Genomic DNA, 21,363 nt, shown 5'->3' with positions numbered 1-21,363 from the left:
ATTTATTTGCTAATTTATCAGTTTCTGCTCTCATCTTTATTACTCCCTTCTAATGCACTTGGGTTTACTGTGTTGTTCTTTTTCTGGCATCTTAATTTTGATGCTTTGTTCATTATTTTTCAATCTGATTTAATCATCAAAGGCTACAAATTTTCCTTAGTCTAAGGACTACTTTGGCTACATTCCTGCAGATTTTTATAGTTATTATTTATTTTTCCACTATAGTTTAGTTCTGAATATTTTAAAATTTACATTATTGTTTCATCTTTTAACCATGAACTATTTAGAAGTATTTTTTAATTTCCAAAGGATTTTTCTAGCTGTCTCTTTCCTACTGTTTCTAAATCTTGTGGTCAGAGAACATTGATCTATATTTGAATCATCTTAATTTGTGCTTTGGGGACCAGAAATGGTCATTTTTCACATAGATTCTGTATAGGCTTGAAAAAAACCTTCATTTTATGGTTTTTGCTTTCTGATATGTCCATTACATCAAGTTTGCTCATTTTGTTTATATCCTTTATATCTTCATTGGTTTTTCTTGTCTTCTTGATCAATCAGCTACAGGGGGAAGAATATTAAAATCTCCCATTATGATGGTGGGTTTGTCTATTATTCTTTGAAGTTCTGTCAATTTTTGCTTTATGTATTTCCAGATAGTGTTATTAGAGTATGAAAGTTGAAATTCAGAATTATATATCTTCCTAGTGAATTGAACTTTTTCAAACATAATTATGTACTAACTCTCTTTATCCATAGTAATGTTTTTAACCTTAAAGGCTTTTCCCTCCATCCATTACATCAGTTTTCTATTGGTCTTTGTCTAATAAATATTTTCTATTCTCTTACTGTTAACCTTTCGACTTCCTTGTGCTTTATATGTGTTTGGTGTATAGCTGGATTTTTAAAAATCCCATCTGACTATTTATTTTTTAATTAAAGAATTTAGGCCTTGTGAATTATATAATCATTTCTATCCTTTGAAATGTATCCTAAAATACTCTAGAAATAGGAATATGCCAGCTTAATAAAGCCTAGCATTAAACAACAATTTTATATTCTTCCTGAAAAGCCAAGGATCATAGGACACTATGACTTCAGTCATTCCCTCTGATTCTGGTGTGTATTATTATGTTACCTTAAATTTTCTTAAGTCATTATTGTTATTGTTTAATAAAACCACTGTCCACTTGGATTTACTCATATATTCACTTCTTTGTTTACCACTCCTTCTTGTATATCAGTCTTTCTCTTTGGAATATCTATCAGTGCAAATACATGCTTTAAAATTTATTTTCTTGTTGATGACAAATTCTATTAGTTCTTGTTTGTCATTTTTAGGAATAATTTCAACTTTTACTTTAGATTCAGGGGGTCTATGTGTAGGTTTGTTCCGTGGATATGTTGCATGATGCTGAGATTGGGGTATGAGTTTGTGAGCATAGAACCTGATGTATAATTTTTTCTTCGTCTGAAAATTCTTGAAAAAACGCTAGTACTCACTGGACATTTGATTCTCAGTTGATAGTTACATTCTCTTTGCTCATAGAGATATTGTTCTGGTGACTTCTGGGTTTCACTGTTGCTGTCAGTTTTTTGCCGTTGCTTCATATAACATCCTTCTGGCTATTCCTACTGTCTTTTCCTTCTCTTTAGTGTTATGTAGTTTCACCTTTATGTGTCTAGGTGTGAATATTTTTGTATTCATCCTATTTGAATTAAGTTTCTTTAATCTGTGGATTGTATCTTTCATCAACTTGGGAAAATGTGCAGCCATTATTTTTTCAACTACTGCCTCTTTTTTATTTTCTTTTTTCTTCTTCTAGAAGTCTGATTAGATATGTTAATCTTTCTCACTCCATCTTTTATGTTTCTTAACCTCTCTCATTCTGTTCATTAATTCTCTGTCCAGCTGTGTCTAGCCTCTGTTAAATTCATTCACCGAAGATTTATTTTAATTTCAAATATAGTTTATACTTTATGAAGCCCTATTTTATTTTTTCAAATGTTCTTAGTCGTGTTGTCATATTTTATCGTCTCTTGCTCCTTACTCATGTGTTTAGATCATTCTTGAATTCTTTCATATATTAAACATACATATTTTATATGTTATGTCTGTTAATGTCAATATCTGAAGTTTTTGCCAGTTTGATTCTGTTGCCTGTTGTTTCTCACCTCTTGCTCCCAGAACCATGTTTCCTTCTTTTATATTGTTTGATTACATGGTTAGAAGGGTAAATTTTCTCCCTGGGAATTCTTTGAGACCTGGGTAAAAGGTGGTTCCTTCCAGAGAGGGTTTGCATCTGCTTCTGCCTAGTGCTGGGGACATTACCAGCCAGAAACCTCTTCACACAAAATTCTCAGTATGGAGGTTTCAAACCACCCAAGTAATATGAAGACTGCAATTCCATGTGAAAGCTGACTTATTGTTATGAGTTCTCAGTGGAAATATTGGTTCTTGTCTACCCAGTGTCAAGGAGGTCTAAGATAAACAGTCAGCCTCCATATCCACTTGGAGGGTGGTAGTGACGGGTGAGAAGGAAGATAGGCTTATTTCTAATTCACCCTCATGCCATGGGCATGCCAGGCCCTGAATTCTGTCTCATGTTCCCTCTTTTCTATGAGTTTCTGAAAACTGAAGCTATATTGACCAAGTTTTTAAAAGGTACTCAAGACCAAAGCCAGCTTCATGTTCTAAATCACATTTTGGGTCCCCACATTCACTGTGCTGAGTATTCCTTTTTATGTTAGTCTAGTCTACTCAGACTACTATAACAAAATACCACTGACTAGACAGCTTAGACAACAGACATTTATTTTTTCACCATTCGCAAGACTAGAAGTCCATGATCAAGGTGTGAGTAAATTTGATTTCTGGTGAGGGCTCTCATCCTGCCTCGTAGATGGCCACCTTCTCGCTGTGTCATCAAGTGGTGTTTCCTCTGTGCACACACCAAGGGAGTACTCTCTGATGTCTCCTTTTCTTCCCATAAGGACACTCCCATCGGATTATGGCCCCAGCCTTACAACCTTATTTAACCTTGATTACCTCCCTAAAAGCCCCATCTTTAAATATATTGACATTGAGGATTCAACATATGAATTCAGGGAGATATATTACAGTTCAATCCTTAGCACTAATTTCGAAAAAGCTGCTTTTTTGTTTTTTTGTCCTTTTAAAATTTTTCCCAACACTTTGAAATTCTTTGGTCCAGGTGCCTAGAACCACAGTGCTGGGAACACTGGAAATTGATTTCCTTTGCACAACGTTTTATGAGGGAAGATTCGCATTTAATTAAATTATTTCATGATGTACCTAGTTAATGGGAAAGGACACTTCAGCCACATGGGGTGAGGATGGAGGCTAGACCAGAAATAGGACTTAGTACCATTAAATCATATTAAGTTGTTGACTGGAGAGCTCTTTCTTGGGCACCATTACCATCCTTATCTCCATTTTCTTTTGAACCTGAAGGTGAAGTGACAGGGGAAGTCTAGGTGAGGTGCAAGAAGTTTCTAACAATTAGATTTACCCATAGAAGGCCTCGCTTTGGTCAGTACATGGAGACCAGTGGCCTCCATATGGTCACTCCCCTACATGTCCTGCAAGAGATCGCACCAGCCTGGATTTTTAAAGATAGCACCCCTGAAGAGCACCTTCTTACAGTGTGCAGAGCGGTGTTCCTGATATCTCTGTGGGTCCTTGGTGGGCTTCAGGTAGTGCTGAGGGAGCCCAGAAAGGCTGAAGAGAGCCCTACCCTGATCCAGGTGGGAGGAGAACCAGGGGACATACAATGCAGCAAGCAGGGTCTAAGTGTGGAAACTCAAAGTCTAAGACTGAGGAATAGAAGCTGTCTCCTGGGAAACAGCAAGAACAATGGATGCCGTGTTTCTAACCCTGTTCATAGAACTGGCCTACAGGTGAGATACAGGTGTGTCCAAGGACTGCCTATCCACTCATCTTCAGATGTCTCCTTCAGCAAAAAGCACAGTCTCTCCGCTCACAGTATGTTTTGTTTTGTTTTGTTTTGTTTTGTTTTGTTTTTGAGATGGAGTCTTGCTCTGTCACCAGGCTGGAGGGCAGTGGTGCAATCTCAGCTCACTGCAGGCTCCACTTCGTGGGTTCAAACGATTCTCCTGCCTCAGCCTCCTGAGGAGCTGGACTACAGGTGGGCACCACCATGCCCAGCTACATTTTATATTTTTAGTAGAGATGGGGGTTTCACCATGTTGGCCAGGATGGTCTCGATCTCTTGACCTCATGATCTTCCCTCCTCCTCCTCTCAAAGTGCTGGCATTACAGGCATGGGCCACCATGCCTGATCTCTCAAAATATGTTTCATGAGACGAGCATTCATTCGTTCATTGCCTGCAGATATGCCTCTGCCTTTGAGGAATGTGCACATAGGAGTGAAGAACAGGTCTGTAAATTTAAAAATTTAATAATTAAAAAAAAAAGCTAGAGTGCAGATAAATGCTGACAGAGGCCTGTCTAGAGTGCTATGGGAAAACTCAGGGAAGAGCTGCTAACTGGGAGGTCAGGGAAGTTTTCAAAAAGGAAGTGACATGTCAGCAGAGTCTTGAAGGATTGGTAGGCTTGGAAATCAGTATGGCAGGGAGGACACAGGTATAAAGGCACTGAGGTTTGGAACAGCCCCTTAGAACTGGAAGTAATTCAACATGCCTGAATGCAGGTAAGGACAGAAAGGTAAGCAGGATTCAGACCATGGAGCCCACATGCTTGGCTAAGAAGTTTGGGTTTTATCTCAAAATACAGATTGCTAAGGCTAGCAGTGTTAGACTGTTGTTAACAACAGTAGCCTTTATTATATACCTGTCCCATGGCAAGCACTAAGCTAAGCTCTCTATATGAATAATTTTATTTCATTCCCTTAATAGGACAATGAATTTGATTTTAATAGGCCTATTTGATAGTCAAAGAAACTGAATCATGGAAAAGTTAAAGGTTAGGAAACAGCTGCAGCACAGAGCCAGTAAGAGGCAGAACTGGGATTTAAACTCAGTCTTCCTGGTTCCAAAGCCCATGCACTTACGTAGCTGGGCTGTGCTGTCAGATGGAACAAGGTCTCAGAGTAGATGAAAGGGGCTGGGCTTGACCTCCATGGAATGAGCCTAGGAAGGACAAGGGTCACTCTGTCTCCTGAACTAAAGCAATAGCAGAAGATCTGAGTCTTTGGAAAATTGCTCTAGCAGCAATGGAGAAATTTACAGGTGGGTACTGGAAGGGGCAAGACCAGTTAGGAGGATGAAGCAGTTACTGAAGTAGGAAAAATGGGGGCATCCACCAAGGCTTTGGAAATTGGAGGGGGAAACAGATGAGAGAGATTTAGGAGATGGAGTGGGACTTGGTAGCTGATTGGATGTGAGAGCTGAGGGAGGAAGAGAGGTCTTATTCAACGTTGTATTCCAAGTGACCAACACAGTTCCAGGCACGTAGTAGGTACTTGGTCTATATTTATTCCATGAACAGTTGAATGATGACTTAGTGCTTTCTGGCTTGGTCCAGTGGGAGAGTTAAAAAGGAAATACAAATGGAAGAACATGCTTTGCAGGGGTCAGAAGGGAAACATGGTGCATCTGTAGTGTCTGTGGCTCATTCAGTGGCATTTGGATATACTGGTTGGAAATTCTGGATAAATCTGGGTTTAAGGGAGAGGTTTGGGTGTTATCTCAGCACATGGGTGAGGGTAGAAGCCTAAGGAATGGACAACATTTCTTAGAAAGACCTGAGAGAATAAGAAAACTCAGAATGGATCTGACAGGAGAAAGAACAAGATCCAGTGAAAGAACAGAGAAGGAGCAGCCTGCCAGGTGGGAGGAGAATCGTGATGCAAAGGCAGGATGAGTTTCCGACTAGGGCATGTCTGATCATGACAATGATGAAAAATGTCTTGTTGGAAAAGTGCTAGAAAGAGACCATTGGCTTTGGCCTTGGAAGAAGACCTTTCAGTGAAGCTCCAGGGGCAGCAACAGACAGAAGTAGTATGGGAAGCAAACGGATGGGAGGTGAGGCTGTGGAGGCCAGGATGGGCAGTAACATATGAGGGACATAAGTGAGAGAGAAAGCTTAGGGTTAGTTTGGGGGGTGTGCTTAAAATACTGGAACTGGACTATATTTGTAGGCTTAGGAAAAAGTAAGCAAAGAGGGAGAGAGTGAAGGTACAGGAGAACAGGGATGGTGACAGAAGGGAGATTCTGGAGTGAGAGGGCAATGGGATTGGGAATGCAGGGCTCCCTTTACAAGGAGCAAGGGGAGAAAGATGCTGTTGTGAGAAGGGGCTGAAAGTTTGCTTGTGGGAGTGTAAGAGGCACATGTGTCTCCTTGGTCTGCTCGTACTCATGGAATAACTATGATGCATTCCTGGCACCTGCACAAGAGGATCATTCCTAAAATTCCATCTCCCTTGAAGGACCTCTGCTACCTGTGCTTGGCAAGGAGCTAGGAATGTCCCAGGAACTAGGGCCCTCCAAGGGCAATAAGAAGGCCAACAGAGAGAAGCAGGGGTGCTATGGTGTAGGAATGGCCAAGAACCTACATCAAGACATTGGCATGAGCTGAGCACCTATGGGCTGTGCACCTCTGCACTATGGGAACAGGAAGAACTTACAGTCTTACTGGAGAGGCAAGTTAAAGATAGGTCTATACTCAATAAACTAGGAGTAAGACAAATAAAAACACCCCAATTCATCCTCCTGGAAACTTGATAGATTCAAGGAACAGAGGAAGGAAGGCTCAAGCAAGTGATGCAGGCCTACTCCACATGCAGCCTCCAGGCCCTCCCTTCGGCGGGGGTGTCCTCAGGCAATGTTAACCTCACCTGCACATTTGGGTGATCTCAGTCCTTATAATATTAGTCTAACAGTAATTCATATCTACCTGCAATAGTTTTTTCCCAAATTTCATCAGAAATGCCTTGGAGACACTTTAAAACCATGGATTCCTAAGCTCTTTTCCCTAAAGATCTAATTCAGTGAGTCTAGGGTAGGTACCTAAACTTATTTCTAAAGAGCACCCTGGTGGTTCTGACCAGCAAAACTTAAGTTATCAATGCAACTCCCACTCCCAGCAAAGCACAGAATGGCCCCCCACCCCATCTCTCCCTTTGGGCAGCTCCGGCTTCAGTCACACTGGACTCAGGTTCACACACACACACCTGGCTCTTTAAGACCTGTCTGGGCACATCTGGTCCCAGTGTGCCTTCCCTTCTCCTCCAGGCCAATTCCTATCCCCCTTTAAGATGCAGTCCAAACACCCCCTCTTCTGAGAAGCTTTCCTAACTTCATCACATGTTGCTCTTTCCTGTTCCTGTAGCACTTTATCAGCACCTTTTGTTTTTGTGCCTTTAGAATCTATTTCCCCCACAGCTCCTGAGCACCCTGAAAGCAGGGATAGCACTTTGTTATTTCTTCTATAGTTAGCACAGGGGTGGGCACAGAGAAACAGCTCAGCAATGTTTGAACATGTGAGCGATTATTGGTGGAGGAGCTCCTCTGGGATGGCTCCGCCCATATTGGCCTTGAGGTTCAGGCCTTCTTCGTCCAGGGCCTCCTCTTGTTAGGACCATTCAGCTCAGCCTCGTGGAAGAACAAAGACATAGTCAGGACTGAAACCCATACCCGCCTCAGTGCCCCCTACCTACACACATCTGTCTTTCTTTGCAGCTGCTCAGTATGAACACAAAACATGTGATCCAATTTGCACATGAGCCTCCCTTGATTTGATCAGGAAGGTTAATCCACCTTTGCTAAAATAGAATGAAAAGTGAGACAGGAGAGAGAGAATGAGGATGAGAGGGAGAGGGAGGGGGCATGGAAGGAAGAGGGATAGGAAAGCTCATTTCATGAACTTCAAAGCCAAAGATAACAGTGCTTTGATTATTCATTCCTTGGGGATTATCACTGTCACTCTTCCCTTTGTAGACCTGAAGAATTGAGAAATAATTCTCCAGGCAAGTGATCAGCAGCTAGTGCAAATGTCAGGGACATACTCGTTGGCCCATTTGTTCACTCACTTATTCATTCAGCAAACATTTACTCACACCCTCTCTGTGCCAGGCCTTGTGCAAGACACCTGCAATCAGAGGTTTCCCATGTGCCTTCACAGCCCCTCCTCATGTCTGGGGGACTCTTTCATGGCCTCCTCAAGTCCAAAGCCTCATTCCTTTCCCTTTTACAGCTGACTCCACTTCGCATCATGTGCTGGCATTTCCCCTCCCCCAGATCTGGCTGTGGCCGTGTGGTATCCCCACATACCCTCTCTGCTGCTGAAGACAAACCCTGCACCCCTGCCCGTTCGCTCACCAGGATTTTGTGCCCCTCCTGTTTCCCCATCCATGCTTCCCTGATTTGAGCATTCATCACACTGCATTGTAGTCTATGTACTCAGGGTCTGCTGTGAAGCTCTTTAGAAACTTTGAGGTCTTTATGAGCAGTGGCCATGCTATCTTGCCTGCCAATTCACCTCCAAAGCCCAGCCCTTGGCAAGTGTGTAACTGTTGAATGACTCAGTGAATAAATGAATGAGTGAAAGAACTTACTGCTCTCAGAACTACCAAAATGAAACCTGAGGTAATGACCAAAGTTCCAGAACCTCTGACGCTTCATTCCCTGCTGGAGTTCCAGAACCCTTCAAAGTTCCAGAACCTCTGACCCTCATTCCCTGCTGGAGGCCTCTGTCCTTGAACCTCTGGGGGTTCAGGTCTTCAGCCTTCCCACTGGCCTCCCCTCTTCACCCCAGGAGCTAATTCTCCAGCCCTTTCCTAGGGTCTCAGCAAGACCCTGAAAGAAATCATGGCTCAAGCTGTGCCTAGGAAAAGTGAGTTCCCATCTTTTTGTGGAGCTGATAGTTACACTGGCAGCAACATTAGTAAACTGAGGCTGGGTGGGCCAAAGTCAGCCCTCAGGAGGCCAGATAAATGCTCTGAGGAGAAATATGGAAGGTAAGGCTGGAGGACAGCATTGTGGAGGGGCCTCTAGCTAGCCAAGAAGTGGCAGGGGCAGACCTTGCAAAGCCTGCAGTTTCCAAGCCAAGATGTTGTCCTATGGGTCAAGAGTTGGCAAACTCTTCAATGGTATTGAGCGCCTGTTTACAGAACCTGTAGCAATGAGGTTGTAATTGGCTGGGAGGTGCAGAAAACCACCCATGGATTATTTTCTTCACACACCAAAGGTCCAGAGGCAGAAAGTCCAGGGCTGGTTCCCTCTGGGTCTCATGCTCCTTGTATTTTTCCCTCTGCTGCTTTGCATGTGGTTCTCATCCTCATGATCACAAGCAAGCTGCCCCCTCTCTGTCCTTACATCTGTATTCCAGGAAAAGCAAAGAGAAGGATGAGGAAATGCACTGAGGACTCCTCAAACCATGTTTCATTGCCCAGAACTCATGTAGCAACCCTTAGCTCTAAGGTTGGCTAGGTACATTATCACACTCCCAGTAAAGTCAGCGTTCTGCTAGGGATAAATAAATGGAGAAAGGGACAGTAAGTAACCCACTATCCATGTTGTTCAAAGCATTCCCAAATATGAACTAGATCAGAATGGAACTGTTTTGGTATAAGCAGAGCCTTGCCTACTCTGGCTCCTCTTCCATCCTAGTGGGTTGGCCCTAGAGTACCTTTATGGAACCCTGGGGTGCCTGGGAACCCAGTTTGAAAACCATTGCTCTAGAGAAGCCATCAGCAAACTTTTTCTGTAAGGAGCTAGACAATAAATATTTTAGGCTTTAAAGTCCATGTAAGGTTTTTGTTGCATATTCTTCTATGTTGTAGGTTTTGTTTTTTTACTCATGAAATGTATAAAAAATCCTTCTTAAGTATAAGGGCCATATAAAAATATGCTATAGGACAGATGTGGTCTAAGAGCTAGCTTTCCAACTCCTGCTGTAGGAGATAGGGAGGCGCTGAGAGTATTTGGTACGTAGTAAAAGATGGGCGGAAGAGACAGAGAACCCAGTCAGGAAGGTGTTATAGCAAAGCAGTCCTTAAACAAAATAGCCTCAATCTACATCTCCTGAGACTCCAGCTTCCCACAAAACTCCCCGAGCTGGTAGATCCTCTGCTGCCTTGTGCAGGCATTGAGCATGGGCTGGCAGCACTGGGAACCCTGTCTTTTGTCTGATCCTGGACAGCACATAGCAAGGAGGGAATGTTCTCCAGGGCCTCCAGTGGATGTCCTCCAGGGTCCCACTCCATCCGCCACAATTCTCAGGACAAGGTGGCTATGTTCAGAGGGCTCTGGTCTCCCAGACTCCCTCCTCCTACCCTCTGTCATGAATACAGACTCAGGGTCCCCCTAATTTCTCCTCATGCTCTTGGACCCTGCATCTGCCTCCAGTCCTCCCTTCACACTGAATTATAGCTTCCCATCAACTTGACCATGAAGTCTAGACTGCCTGCTCTGGCTGCAGGTAAAATCATCTGCAGGCTCAGCCTGGCTCTTCCTCTCCCACACTCCTTGGCCCTTCACTGCTCACCAAGTAGCCTGGGCTGAGCCCACACATACCCTTCTCCATCCCACCAGGCCCAGGCCCACCTCCTCCATGGACACCCTTTCATCTCTTTCCTCCTTGCACTCCTCCAGCACTCACCATCAGCACCATGTCTTCTGCATTTAGATTCTGCTCTAAATTGTCAGGCAAGCAAGATAACTTATGGGAAGCAGCTAGCTCTGGGCTTGGCACATGGCAGGTGCGCAGTAATTATGTCCTAGATGATGGGTTTGTTTATTCATTTATCTAATGTGTTTAAATTGGGTGTCTGAGCTGTATACAAATGTGCCTCTTTGATCATGCCTATTTCATGTGCTGCCATTTCTCCTGCCTCCGAAAGGCGCTTTGTGAGCTTGATTGATCTGCATGTTAGTTAATGAGTCATTATAGGAGCCTGTCTTTAAACAAAGGCCAAAGCAGAGGAGGAAAAAAAGGGGAGAGAGTGCCAGTACATTGTGCACTAGGGGCTTATCCTGAAACTGCAGCATTGTGTACATTGAACACTCTCCTTGTGTAATTAGCTCCTGCGTTAGGGTCGGCACTCTGAAATGTGGTTCACGTCAATGGCAGCTCTAACCAGTGATGTGAATCATTTTATAGCTCTGGGTTCTGGCCTTCAAAGCAATATTTTCCTATAATAGGCCTAATAATCATACACTCCCTTTTTTGGAGGTGGCTGGGTGAGCAGTGTCCTCTGCCCCAGGGCTGGCTGGAAGGGGCAGATGTGGTGAGAATATGCAGCCAGGACCTTTAGTCCCTGCAGAGCCCAGGCCCTTCCTCCTGCAGAAGACATCACCTACCTTGTGGTGTTGTATATGCAGCAACTGTTTGCTGACCTCCTGCTGGGACCCAGAAAAAAAGCTCAAGGAAGGTTTGCAAGAAAACAGGCTAAAGTCATGGTTTCTATCTTGTGGGACCTGTGACCTTGCTGGAACACCATGAGGCAGCAGAGCAGAGTGACAGAGAGCCTGGGCCTCTGGCTGCCTGGTGGGAGTCCCGGCTCTGCCACTTAGCTGTGTGACCCCAGGCAAGTTGCCTAAATTCTGTGCCTAGCCTGTCCTATTTGTAAAATGGAGGTTCTCAAAGTAGCTATTGTGCTGTGTTTCTCATGAGTTGATATGTGTAAAGTGTTCAGAACAGAATTGAGCACATTGTAAGTATCAACTCTTAGAGTGATGAAATCTCATAAGAGAAGATGATCAAAGACTACGATTGTCTTGAAGAATCTCCTAGAACAGGGATCAGCAAACTATAGCCTACAGGCCAAATACATCTTTGCTCATTTTGTAAATAAAGTTTTATTGGAACACAGCTATGCCCATTCATGTACATATTGTGTATGGCTATGTTCATGCTACATCAACAGAGCTGAATATCTGTGACAGAGATTGCATGACACACAAAGGGGAAAATATTTACTATCTGGCCCTTTACAGAAAAAGTTTGCCAAGCTTTGCTCTAGATGGTAACCACTGTGAGGGGTCTGAGAGCCTAGCAATCCATTCATGCTAGAGAAGCAGGAAAGGTTGGAAAATGTTCTCCCAGTCAACATCTTGTCAGCCCCTGGCATGGGCCTGACCCACTGACAGGAACTGGTACAGGGCAGTGAGGCCTGACCCCTGCCCTCTAGGAGTTCATGGTGTAGTGGAGTAATAAGTGAACAGATCCATCACAGTCCAGCAGGTAAGTGCCAAAACAAACAAGAGGAAGGAGCTGAGCAGGGGGTACTCCCCTTGTCAAGGTTAGTCAGAGAGAACTGAGACAAGTCAGGCCAGCAGATGAGGAGAAATGCACTAGGGCAGCGACAGGAATGGGGAAGAGCCTGCATAAGTAAGGGTCATGAATGGGCTGCCTTGGTGGGAATGCCCAGGATCTCAAGTGGCCACACAGGCTGTTCAGTGGAGGGCATTCAGAAGGGAGCAGGTGCAGAGATGCCTTCCTTTTATTTCATGCTAGGAAATGAGACCCAAGGAAATGTTCTGTACAGCAGGATTGTGGAGTGTGAGAAATGGGTAGGACATCCTAACCTGAGCAAATGATCCCATGATGATACCATTAGCCAAGAAGGGCCAAGGAATCTGGATAGGAAACCAAGAAGGGCCAAGGAATCCTCATTCACTATTGACAAATCCCATCTCCTCTTTACTAACTTGCTGCAAACACTGCTTACTACAGGCTCACATCCCACCTCACCTATACCTCGCTACAGGCTCACATCCCACCTCACCTATACCTCGCTACAGGCTCACATCCCACCTCACCTATATCTTGCTACAGGCTCACATCTCACCTCACCTGTATCTTGCTACAAGCTCGCATCCCACCATCACCTGGACCTTGCTACAGGCCCACATCCCACTTCACCTGGACCTTGCTACAGGCTTGCATCCCACCTCACCTGGACCTTGCTACAGGCTTGCATCCCACCTCACCTGGACCTTGCTACAGGCCCACATCCCACCTCACCTACACCTTGCTACAGACCCACATCCCACCTCACCTGGACCTTGTTACAGGCTCACATCCCACCTCACCTGGACCTTGCCACAGGCTCACATCCCACCTCACCTGGACCTTGCTACAGACCCACATCCCACCTCACCTGGGCCTTGCTATAGGCTCACATCCCACCTCACCTACACCTTGCTACAGGCTCACATCCCACCTCACCTACACCTTGCTACAGGCTCACATACACCTTGCTACAGGCTCACATCCCACCTCACATACACCTTGCCACAGGCCCACATCCCACCTCACCTGGACCTTGCTGTAGGCTCACATCCCACCTCACCTGGACCTTGCTACAGACCCACATCCCACCTCACCTAGGCCTTGCTATAGGCTCACATCCCACCTCACCTGGACCTTGCTACAGACCCACATCCCACCTCACCTGGACCTTGTTACAGGCTCACATCCCACCTCACCTGGACCTTGCCACAGGCTCACATCCCACCTCACCTGGACCTTGCCACAGGCTCACATCCCACCTCACCTGGACCTTGCCACAGGCTCACATCCCACCTCACCTGGACCTTGCCACAGGCTCACATTCCACCTCACCTGGACCTTGCTACAGGCCCACATCCCACCTCACCTACACCTTGCTACAGGCTCACATCCCACCTCACATACACCTTGCTACAGGCTCACATCCCACCTCACATACACCTTGCTACAGGCTCACATCCCACCTCACATACACCTTGCCACAGGCCCACATCCCACCTCACCTGGACCTTGCTGTAGGCTCACATCCCACCTCACCTGGACCTTGCTACAGACCCACATCCCACCTCACCTGGGCCTTGCTATAGGCTCACATCCCACCTCACCTGGACCTTGCTACAGGCCCACATCCCACCTCACCTGGACCTTGTTACAGGCTCACATCCCACCTCACCTGGACCTTGCTACAGGCTCATCCCACCTCACCTAATTGAAAGTCAGGAATTGGGCTCCTGGCTCCTCTCTCAATGCTGCTCCTAGAACAAAAATCGCATATCATTGCCTTTACTGCCAACCCTTCCATAACTCCCCATTGACTTTAGGACAATGCCCAAAATTCTTAGCATGACAGGCAGCTTCTGATAATCTGACTCCTGTTTCTCTCATATCACCACCCTTTACCTCCCCCTCCCTTAAATAACTACACAGTAGTTAGACCTCTCTGGACAAGTCACCCTGTTCCAAGCCCCTGCTCTGCCCTCTGCCTCGGTTGCTTGCCCTTCCATATCCATTGGTTGAACTCAAGTTTATCTTCCAAATTCAGCCAGGGTTTCATTTCCTCCAGGAAGCCTCCTTTAACCTTTCTTCCAGTCAAAGACAATCACTTCCTTCCTCTTCTCTATCTGTAGACCCACTGAAGTGCTCACAGATGCTATTATCCAGAGATGCACCTTTCTGTGACTCTCATGCCACTGCAGAGGGGCCCTGCATAGACACTACGCAGGCTCATGAATGAGGACAGTGTCAATTTGCCTCTGGTATACCTGAAAAAGCACCTTGGGGTGAGGCTTTGTAGGGTCCCTGGCAGGACATGGGTGCCAGACTGTTTGGGTTGGATGGAGAAAACCTGCAGAAGGTGTCAGCCACCACTAGAAAAAAATATCCACGGAAATTATATACTCCTTTAGTCGTAGAACAGAAAGCAAAGGAGCAACTTCAGTCTCCCTGTTGGGGGAATAAAGGTCATCATCAGATTAAAACCAGACTGAAACAGACAAAAAGAGATACCGATTAAACATGAGGAGTGTTTTCTGTGTGTGTCCTGTCCTTATGAATGGCACCATCCCTCACCCATCCATTTGCCCAAGCCAGATATTTCCCTCCCCTCAGCACCACATGCATCCTGTTACCAAGCCCTAAATATCACTAGGATCTTCCCTCTTCTTCATCCACACTGCTGCTCTTCCATCGCTCATCTGCACTACTACAAAAGCCTACAACCATCCTCACCACCAGCCTCACTCCTGCAGTCAGTTCCACACATACTGCCACACTGGCATTTTCTTAAACACCTATGTATCCCTGTCACCCACTATTTAAAACTCTACTGCTCCTCCCCTGGGATAAACCCTAATATTGGAAGGTGGAGGTATGAGACCTTTTGAACCAAGCTCCAGGCAAACTTTTCAAATCCTAGACCTTCCCAAGTCACCTCCTTGCACTGAAGACCCAGCCACATTATCCCCACCAATGCCAGGCAGCTAGCAGGTATGTTCAGTTTGTAGATCTGATAATGACAGACACTGAATAATTTGTTCTGGAATGTTACATCTCTGCCATAGCTCAGGCCTTGTGCACCTGACTCCTTCCCAGAGCATCTGCCTCCCTCTTTCTCACAGTATCCCCCTTTGGCCTGACAGGATCATCAGTAGCCTTCAGAATTTCCTCAGACACTCCAATCTCTAGTAATGCCTGCCCCTGACTCCAGCTGAGTGAACCACAGGCTCTTCTCCACTCCCACAGCCCCCCTATAGCATTCATCCCATCCCAGTGCCATGATTATCAGTTTGCATTTCTGTCTCCCCTTCTTACTGAAGGCAGGGACCATGTCGTGCTCACTGTGGAAATCCCACCACCCAGCCTGGTATATGGTGAGTGCTTAGTAAATATTTGTAGAAGGCAGGATTAAAACAAGCAGGAAGAATCTTGTTGAAATCTCTTTCTGAGAACATTTCATTTATTCAACAAATAAGCAAACAAAAAGGATGGAGAAATGCAGGCAGAGGAGAAGATGAGAGAAACTTCTGCAGGTCCCTGGGGGCAAGAGAGCTGAGATTCCACATGTGGCCTGAAAAATTGCCAACAAGCCCACAGGGATTTCTGTGCATGAAGGCATGAAGAAAGAGTCTAATCATCTTGCTGTCAGCCAGATGTGCCCGATTGCTGTTACAGCCCCTGGAATTGGCCAGATGTGCCATGAACATCTTCAGAAATATCAGTGGGCCCTGGAGACTGCATGGCCTAGAGAGAAATAGTTCACACTCATTAAAATGGCACAGAAGTGATCAGTTTGTGTAGGATGGTGTCACCAGTGACTCTAGGCATTGGGACATAGCACAGAAAATCTTTCCTCCCCTCAAGGCTTTTGGAAGGCTTCCTCGCAGCCCTGCCTGCTCCTAACCCTGTGCTTCCTCCCCAGGTGATCAAGCTCGCCTTTGAGGAGTTCGATTTGGAGAGGGGTTATGACACCCTGACGGTTGGGGATGGTGGTCAGGATGGGGACCAGAAGACAGTTCTGTACATGTAAGTACAGTGGGGCATGTTGTTTGAAGGGCAGGAGTTGGTGGGGTGGGGTTTATGGAGTCCTGCCTGGTCCCTAGATCATGCTACGGCAAAGACAGTATCCTGCAATGTTCCTAGCTTCAGCAGTAATCCCTCCACCTCTCTCTACCCTGACCAAGGGGAAAAGAGCACTGGGCATCTTCTCACTAGGAATTGATATAAACGTGAATAGAATGAGCAGTCTCTTAGCAGGCAAGGGAGATGGAGGTTTTGTGGCTGAACCTGGAGCCTTCCACTAGCTGGCTGCTTCCATGCAGACCCTGATGCTGCCACCCTGACAGTTTTTACTCCAGACCACATTCAGCCATGGCAGCCTGACCTCAGACAGAGATAATGAAAATGAGTTGCTAACCTTTCTGCATGCTCAGAAATCCCTGGGAAATGGATGGTTTCAGAGAATCAGGACCATATAGACACAGTGGCCATACTTCTTGAACTGAAAAGGACCAGTATGATGTGTTCCAGCCAAAGGAGAAGCGAATATCAAGCTGTCACGGGATTCCACTATGTTGAGCCTGTGCTCATGGGGGCCATTTAGCTTCTCCTTTACCCACTATCAGTATCCTGACTTGAAAACCAGGAAAAAGACCAAGTGTGGTGGTGCATTGCTACAATCCCAGCACTTTGGGAAGGCAAGGCAGGCAGATTGCTTGAGCTCAGGAGTTCTAAACCAGCCTGGGAAACATGGTGAAAACCCATCTCTACAAAAAATACAAAAATTAGCTGGATGTAGTGGTGCATGCCTGTAGTCCCAGCTACTCAGGAGGCTAAGGCAGGAGGATAGCTTGAGCCTGGGAGGTTGAGGCTGCAGTGAGCTGAGAGCATGCTCCTACACTCCAGACTGGGAAACAGAGTGACATCCTGTCTAAAAAAAGAAAAAAAAAGCTGGGAAATACTTCTGTTCAGGACTCATAGCTTAGCTTCAGGGACAAACAGGCCTGACCACATCCATCTCCCTTCCAACAAGGAGGTGGAGAGTCACCAACATTGAACACCTACCATCATACTCCCAGGCACTGGGATGGAAACTTTTGCATCAGTTATTTCACTTAAGCCCTGGTGTTATTATTCTCATTTAACAGATGGGGAGACAGGCCCAAAGGTTTCAGAGAAGGTTGATAGCAGAACCAGCACTCAAGTTCATGTCTTTTGATTTCAACCAAGGACGATATCTCATGCCATACTCCCTCCCAACAAGACTAGCTCCAGGATATCTCCTTGTGGTTCTAATGCTGAATGAGAAATGGTCATTTAGTAACAGCTGGCTTGTCCAGAGGCTGTTCTTTCTGGGTGTTTCTTGCAACTTCCCTACACCTACCTGAAGATGATGCTATACAGGCAGTTACATGACTCATCTTATCTGAAGGTACCCACTGAATCAGGTGACATGGCTGGGACTTGGATTTCTCTGGACAAAGGAATGGAGCGTGAGCCCACAGGGCATTTCCCCTACCCTGCCTAATCCACTGTATTAGTGAAGGTTCTCCAGAGAAACAGAATGATAGGAGATAGAGATGACTGATAGATAGATAGATAGATAGATAGATAGATAGATAGATAATAGCTTATGGATGGTTGATTGATTGATGATAGATGATACAGAGATAGATGATAAATAGATGTAGATTATTGATAGTTAAATGATAGGTAGATAGACAGATAGGTAAATAATTGGTTGTAAGAAATTGTCTCATGTGATTTTGGGAGACTGACAGGTCCCAAGATCTTCCAGGTGAGTTGAGAAGCTAGAGACCCAGGATAGCCAATGATGTAGTTGCACTCCAGATGCCAGTAGGTTCAAGATCCAGGAAGAGCTGCTGTTTCAGTTCAGGTTCAAAAGCTGGAAATAAGCTGATGTCCCAGTTCAAAGGCAACTGGGCAGGAGGAATTATGTTATTTGGGAATTGGCCGGGGGGGGGTCCATATTTTTGTTCTGTTTGGTCCTTCAACTGATTGGATGAGACCCACACACCTTGGAGAGGGAAATGTGCTTCACTCAGTCTGTTGATTTCAACGTTCCTCTCATTTGAATGCACTTTCACAGAAACATCCAGAATAATGTTTGACCAAATATCTGGGCACGATGTGGCATAGTCGAGTTGACACATAAAACTCGCCATCATACTTACCTCTCCCCTCACTTGGTACATCGCTATCACTCATGTTCTGCCCTAATTTACTGACCTGTGTGGTGCCTCAGCTCTTTGTGCCCAAGAGATGAGGATCCTAGCTGTCTTTCCTCCCATAATCCCAGAGTGCTTTGACATAGAAAGAACCTTAGAATAGCAGAGCTTTTGAAAAGGCTATTGCAGCTCATACCATACAATCCCCTCACTTAACGTAGAGTGAAAAAGCCCAAAGAGGCTCAACCCGTGCCCAAGGTCCCACAGCAAATTAATGGCAGAGCCAGAGCCTGGTATTGTAATTGGGCCAAACAGAGGAAAAGCAGGGGTCCCAACCTTTTCCCTTGCTCATCAGCACCCCAGAGTGAAGAGCCAGCACTGACCTGGCCGCAGTTTTACTCAGCTTGTCAGAGCGCAGGCTTGGGGATATTACACAGGCCAGGCTCTTGGGTCCCAGGTGCTCTATCCCAGCTCCACTCCCATATCCCTTATGGTGTGATGACCTCTCTGCAGCCAACTCGACAGCCTCCCAAGCTCTGAGACCCTGGGTGAAGCAAAGATTAGCACTCATTAGTTCAGTTGCCCCCCCCCACCCACCCACAACCCTCTGCCTCCATCTATGCTAGCAATTTGTCTGAGTTCAACAAAAGGATGAGGTTGGATTTCTTCTGGAAACCCCAGCCTGCACAGGGGACTCCTGGCTCTGCCACTCTATCAAGATGATCTTGGGGAAGCCACTCCCCATTCTGCACTTTCGTATTCTCATCTGTACTGTGGGTCGAAAACCCCTACCTTCCTGGCAACAAGGGCGTTAAATGAGATAATGGGTAGGAAATTGGTAAGGACAGTATCTGACATGGGTAGGTGCTTGGGGTTGGGATTCTGAATTGAATTCCCTGCCCCACCCATGCTTAAACCTTCTTCAGAAGAAATGTGGCCCTCAGATAATGACTATACTTTAAGCCTTGTTTCTTATACTGGAATGGAAGGAGATGCCTTGTTGAAAGAATAGTTTGGCTTCCAAATGGGGAAATAGGTTTCCTTGAGGGGAAACCCACATAAAGACAGCAAGGAGGTGAGTGGGGGGTGGTCTTTTCTGCAATACAGGTCACACAAGAGCTCAAAAGTTGCAAGAGTGTTGATTAGACTTGGCTCCAACTATCCCTATCCCCGGAGCAAGTAAGGACACAGATTTCCCTTGGGAACCCAAGGGTCTGGGTGAGGGAATCAAAGTTGAGATTCAGCCCATGAGATTCTACCCATGGCCAAGAGGGAGATGGGATGAGTCTTCCCAGCACATGGAGAGCATGCTGCTGGCCTCCAATGTCAGAAACACAGAGGGGCCCAGAATTTGCCGGAATGGGCCTGGATCCCGGATAATCCTTTAGATATCATTTGTCAGGCAATCATTCTCTTCAGGTGTCATGGTGGAGAGCACACCTCTAAATATCTCTCTCCTGCCAGCCTGACAGGTACATCGGTCCCGGATCTCATTGTCAGCACCAATCATCAAATGTGGCTACTCTTCCAGACTGATGGCAGTGGCAGCTCTCTGGGATTCAAGGCTTCTTACGAAGGTAACTGCTTTTGGCAAGCCACATGAACTATGTCCTGGGAGTCAGAGATGGGGTCTGGATTTGAAGTCAGAGGGTTTTTTGTTTGTCTGTTTGTTTGTTTGCTTTTAGACAGAGTCTCACTCTTGCCCAAGCTGGAGTGCTGTGGCAGGATCTCAGCTCACTGCAATCTCTGCCTCCTAGGTTCAAGTGATTCTCCTGTCTCAGCCTCCTGAGTAGCAGAGACTACAGGCACACGCCCACATGCCCGGCTAATTTTTGTATTTTTAGTAGAGATGGGGTCTTACCATGTTGTCCAAGCCAATCTCAAACTCCTGACCTCAAATGATCCACCAGCCTTGGCCTCTAAAAGTGCTGGGATTACAGGCGTGAGCCACCGTACCTGGCCCTGGGATCCTGGTTCTGCCCTGCACTAGATTCCTCCCCCTTAGGCATGTTATTCCACTCCTCTGAGCCCCAGCCTCCTTCTTTGTTCTGAGGGCCTTCTGGTTGTTTTGAGGATTATCTGAAATAAATCACTTAAAATGGTAGGCACCCAGCATTAAATGCACACCTCAGTTCCATCCCCAATTCATACCTAGTTCATGGAGACTTTTAAGAGGCCTTGCTTATTTTTAAAATCTCTAGAGAGGACAATAGCTTCCCAAGCTACACTATTTGGGTATCATGTGGTGAGTGAGTGACTCTGTGCATAGGGCTAGGAACAGATAAACACCACTGTAGGTGGCCTGAGAAAGATGCCTGAGAAAGACAAGAGTCTCCCTCTTTTGCTTAGAATAGGCATGAAGGAAACTGCAAATCCCAGGCCCAAGAGATACCCTCAACATCACCCTTCTGTGCACTTCCAATGCTCCTTTGGCCGATAACGACTAATGCCAATCCCTACAAAGACAGAAGGAGAAGCCATCCACAAGTTACTGTTGAGCCCCTCTTAGGTACCAGAGACTAGACCAGTGCAAGGGGGACAGACACATCAAGTCTAGGCTTCGCCTCAAGGGGCTTGTGCTCTAGTGGTGAGACAGAGGGGAAAGCAAATGAAATGGCATGCGAGTGAGCTTCCTGGACAGTGCCAGTGGGAGCACAGAGAAGGGAGCAGACATCCTTTCAGGAACATGTGAAAGGGGATCAGGAAGGGCTTTGTCATGAAAGTGAGCCTGAAGTCCTCAAAGTGACTAGGTGGCTACTAGGGAGACAGGGGCTCTGGTGGGGGCAGGGAGAATAGGGAGGAGAAGGCGTCCCTTCAGGGCAGCTCACACACCATATCCCCAGTGTACCATAGGCTTCTCCTGCTCCAGGACCTGTATCTGTTTCCAGACTGGGTACACAGGAAGTGTATTAGTTTTCGTGGACTGGCTGACTTCACATAATG

At 46.0% G+C, this 21,363-nt stretch overlaps 1 protein-coding gene across 18 annotated transcripts in view; it reads left to right on the top strand.

Moving 5' to 3' along the window:
* The window catches only part of CSMD2 (CUB and Sushi multiple domains 2), a 637,686-nt gene that overhangs the window by 354,165 nt on the left and 262,158 nt on the right, over window positions 1-21,363 (top strand). For 15 of the 18 annotated variants that reach the window (XM_078331131.1, XM_078331130.1, XM_078331129.1 and 12 more), the window contains 2 exons: window positions 16,155-16,258; window positions 19,885-19,997. The exons of 2 other annotated variants lie outside the window; for them this stretch is intronic. In XM_078331131.1, the coding sequence (XP_078187257.1) occupies window positions 16,155-16,258; window positions 19,885-19,997 (217 nt within the window). Of the gene's footprint in view, window positions 1-8,675; window positions 8,837-16,154; window positions 16,259-19,884; window positions 19,998-21,363 lie in introns of those variants that run through there. One more of the 18 variants, XM_078331139.1, reaches the window with a different exon arrangement.

The sequence above is a fragment of the Callithrix jacchus genome, chromosome 7 (genome assembly GCF_049354715.1).
Source record: "Callithrix jacchus isolate 240 chromosome 7, calJac240_pri, whole genome shotgun sequence".
Lineage (NCBI taxonomy): Eukaryota > Metazoa > Chordata > Mammalia > Primates > Cebidae > Callithrix > Callithrix jacchus.
This window is presented reverse-complemented; position numbering and strand designations above follow the sequence as displayed.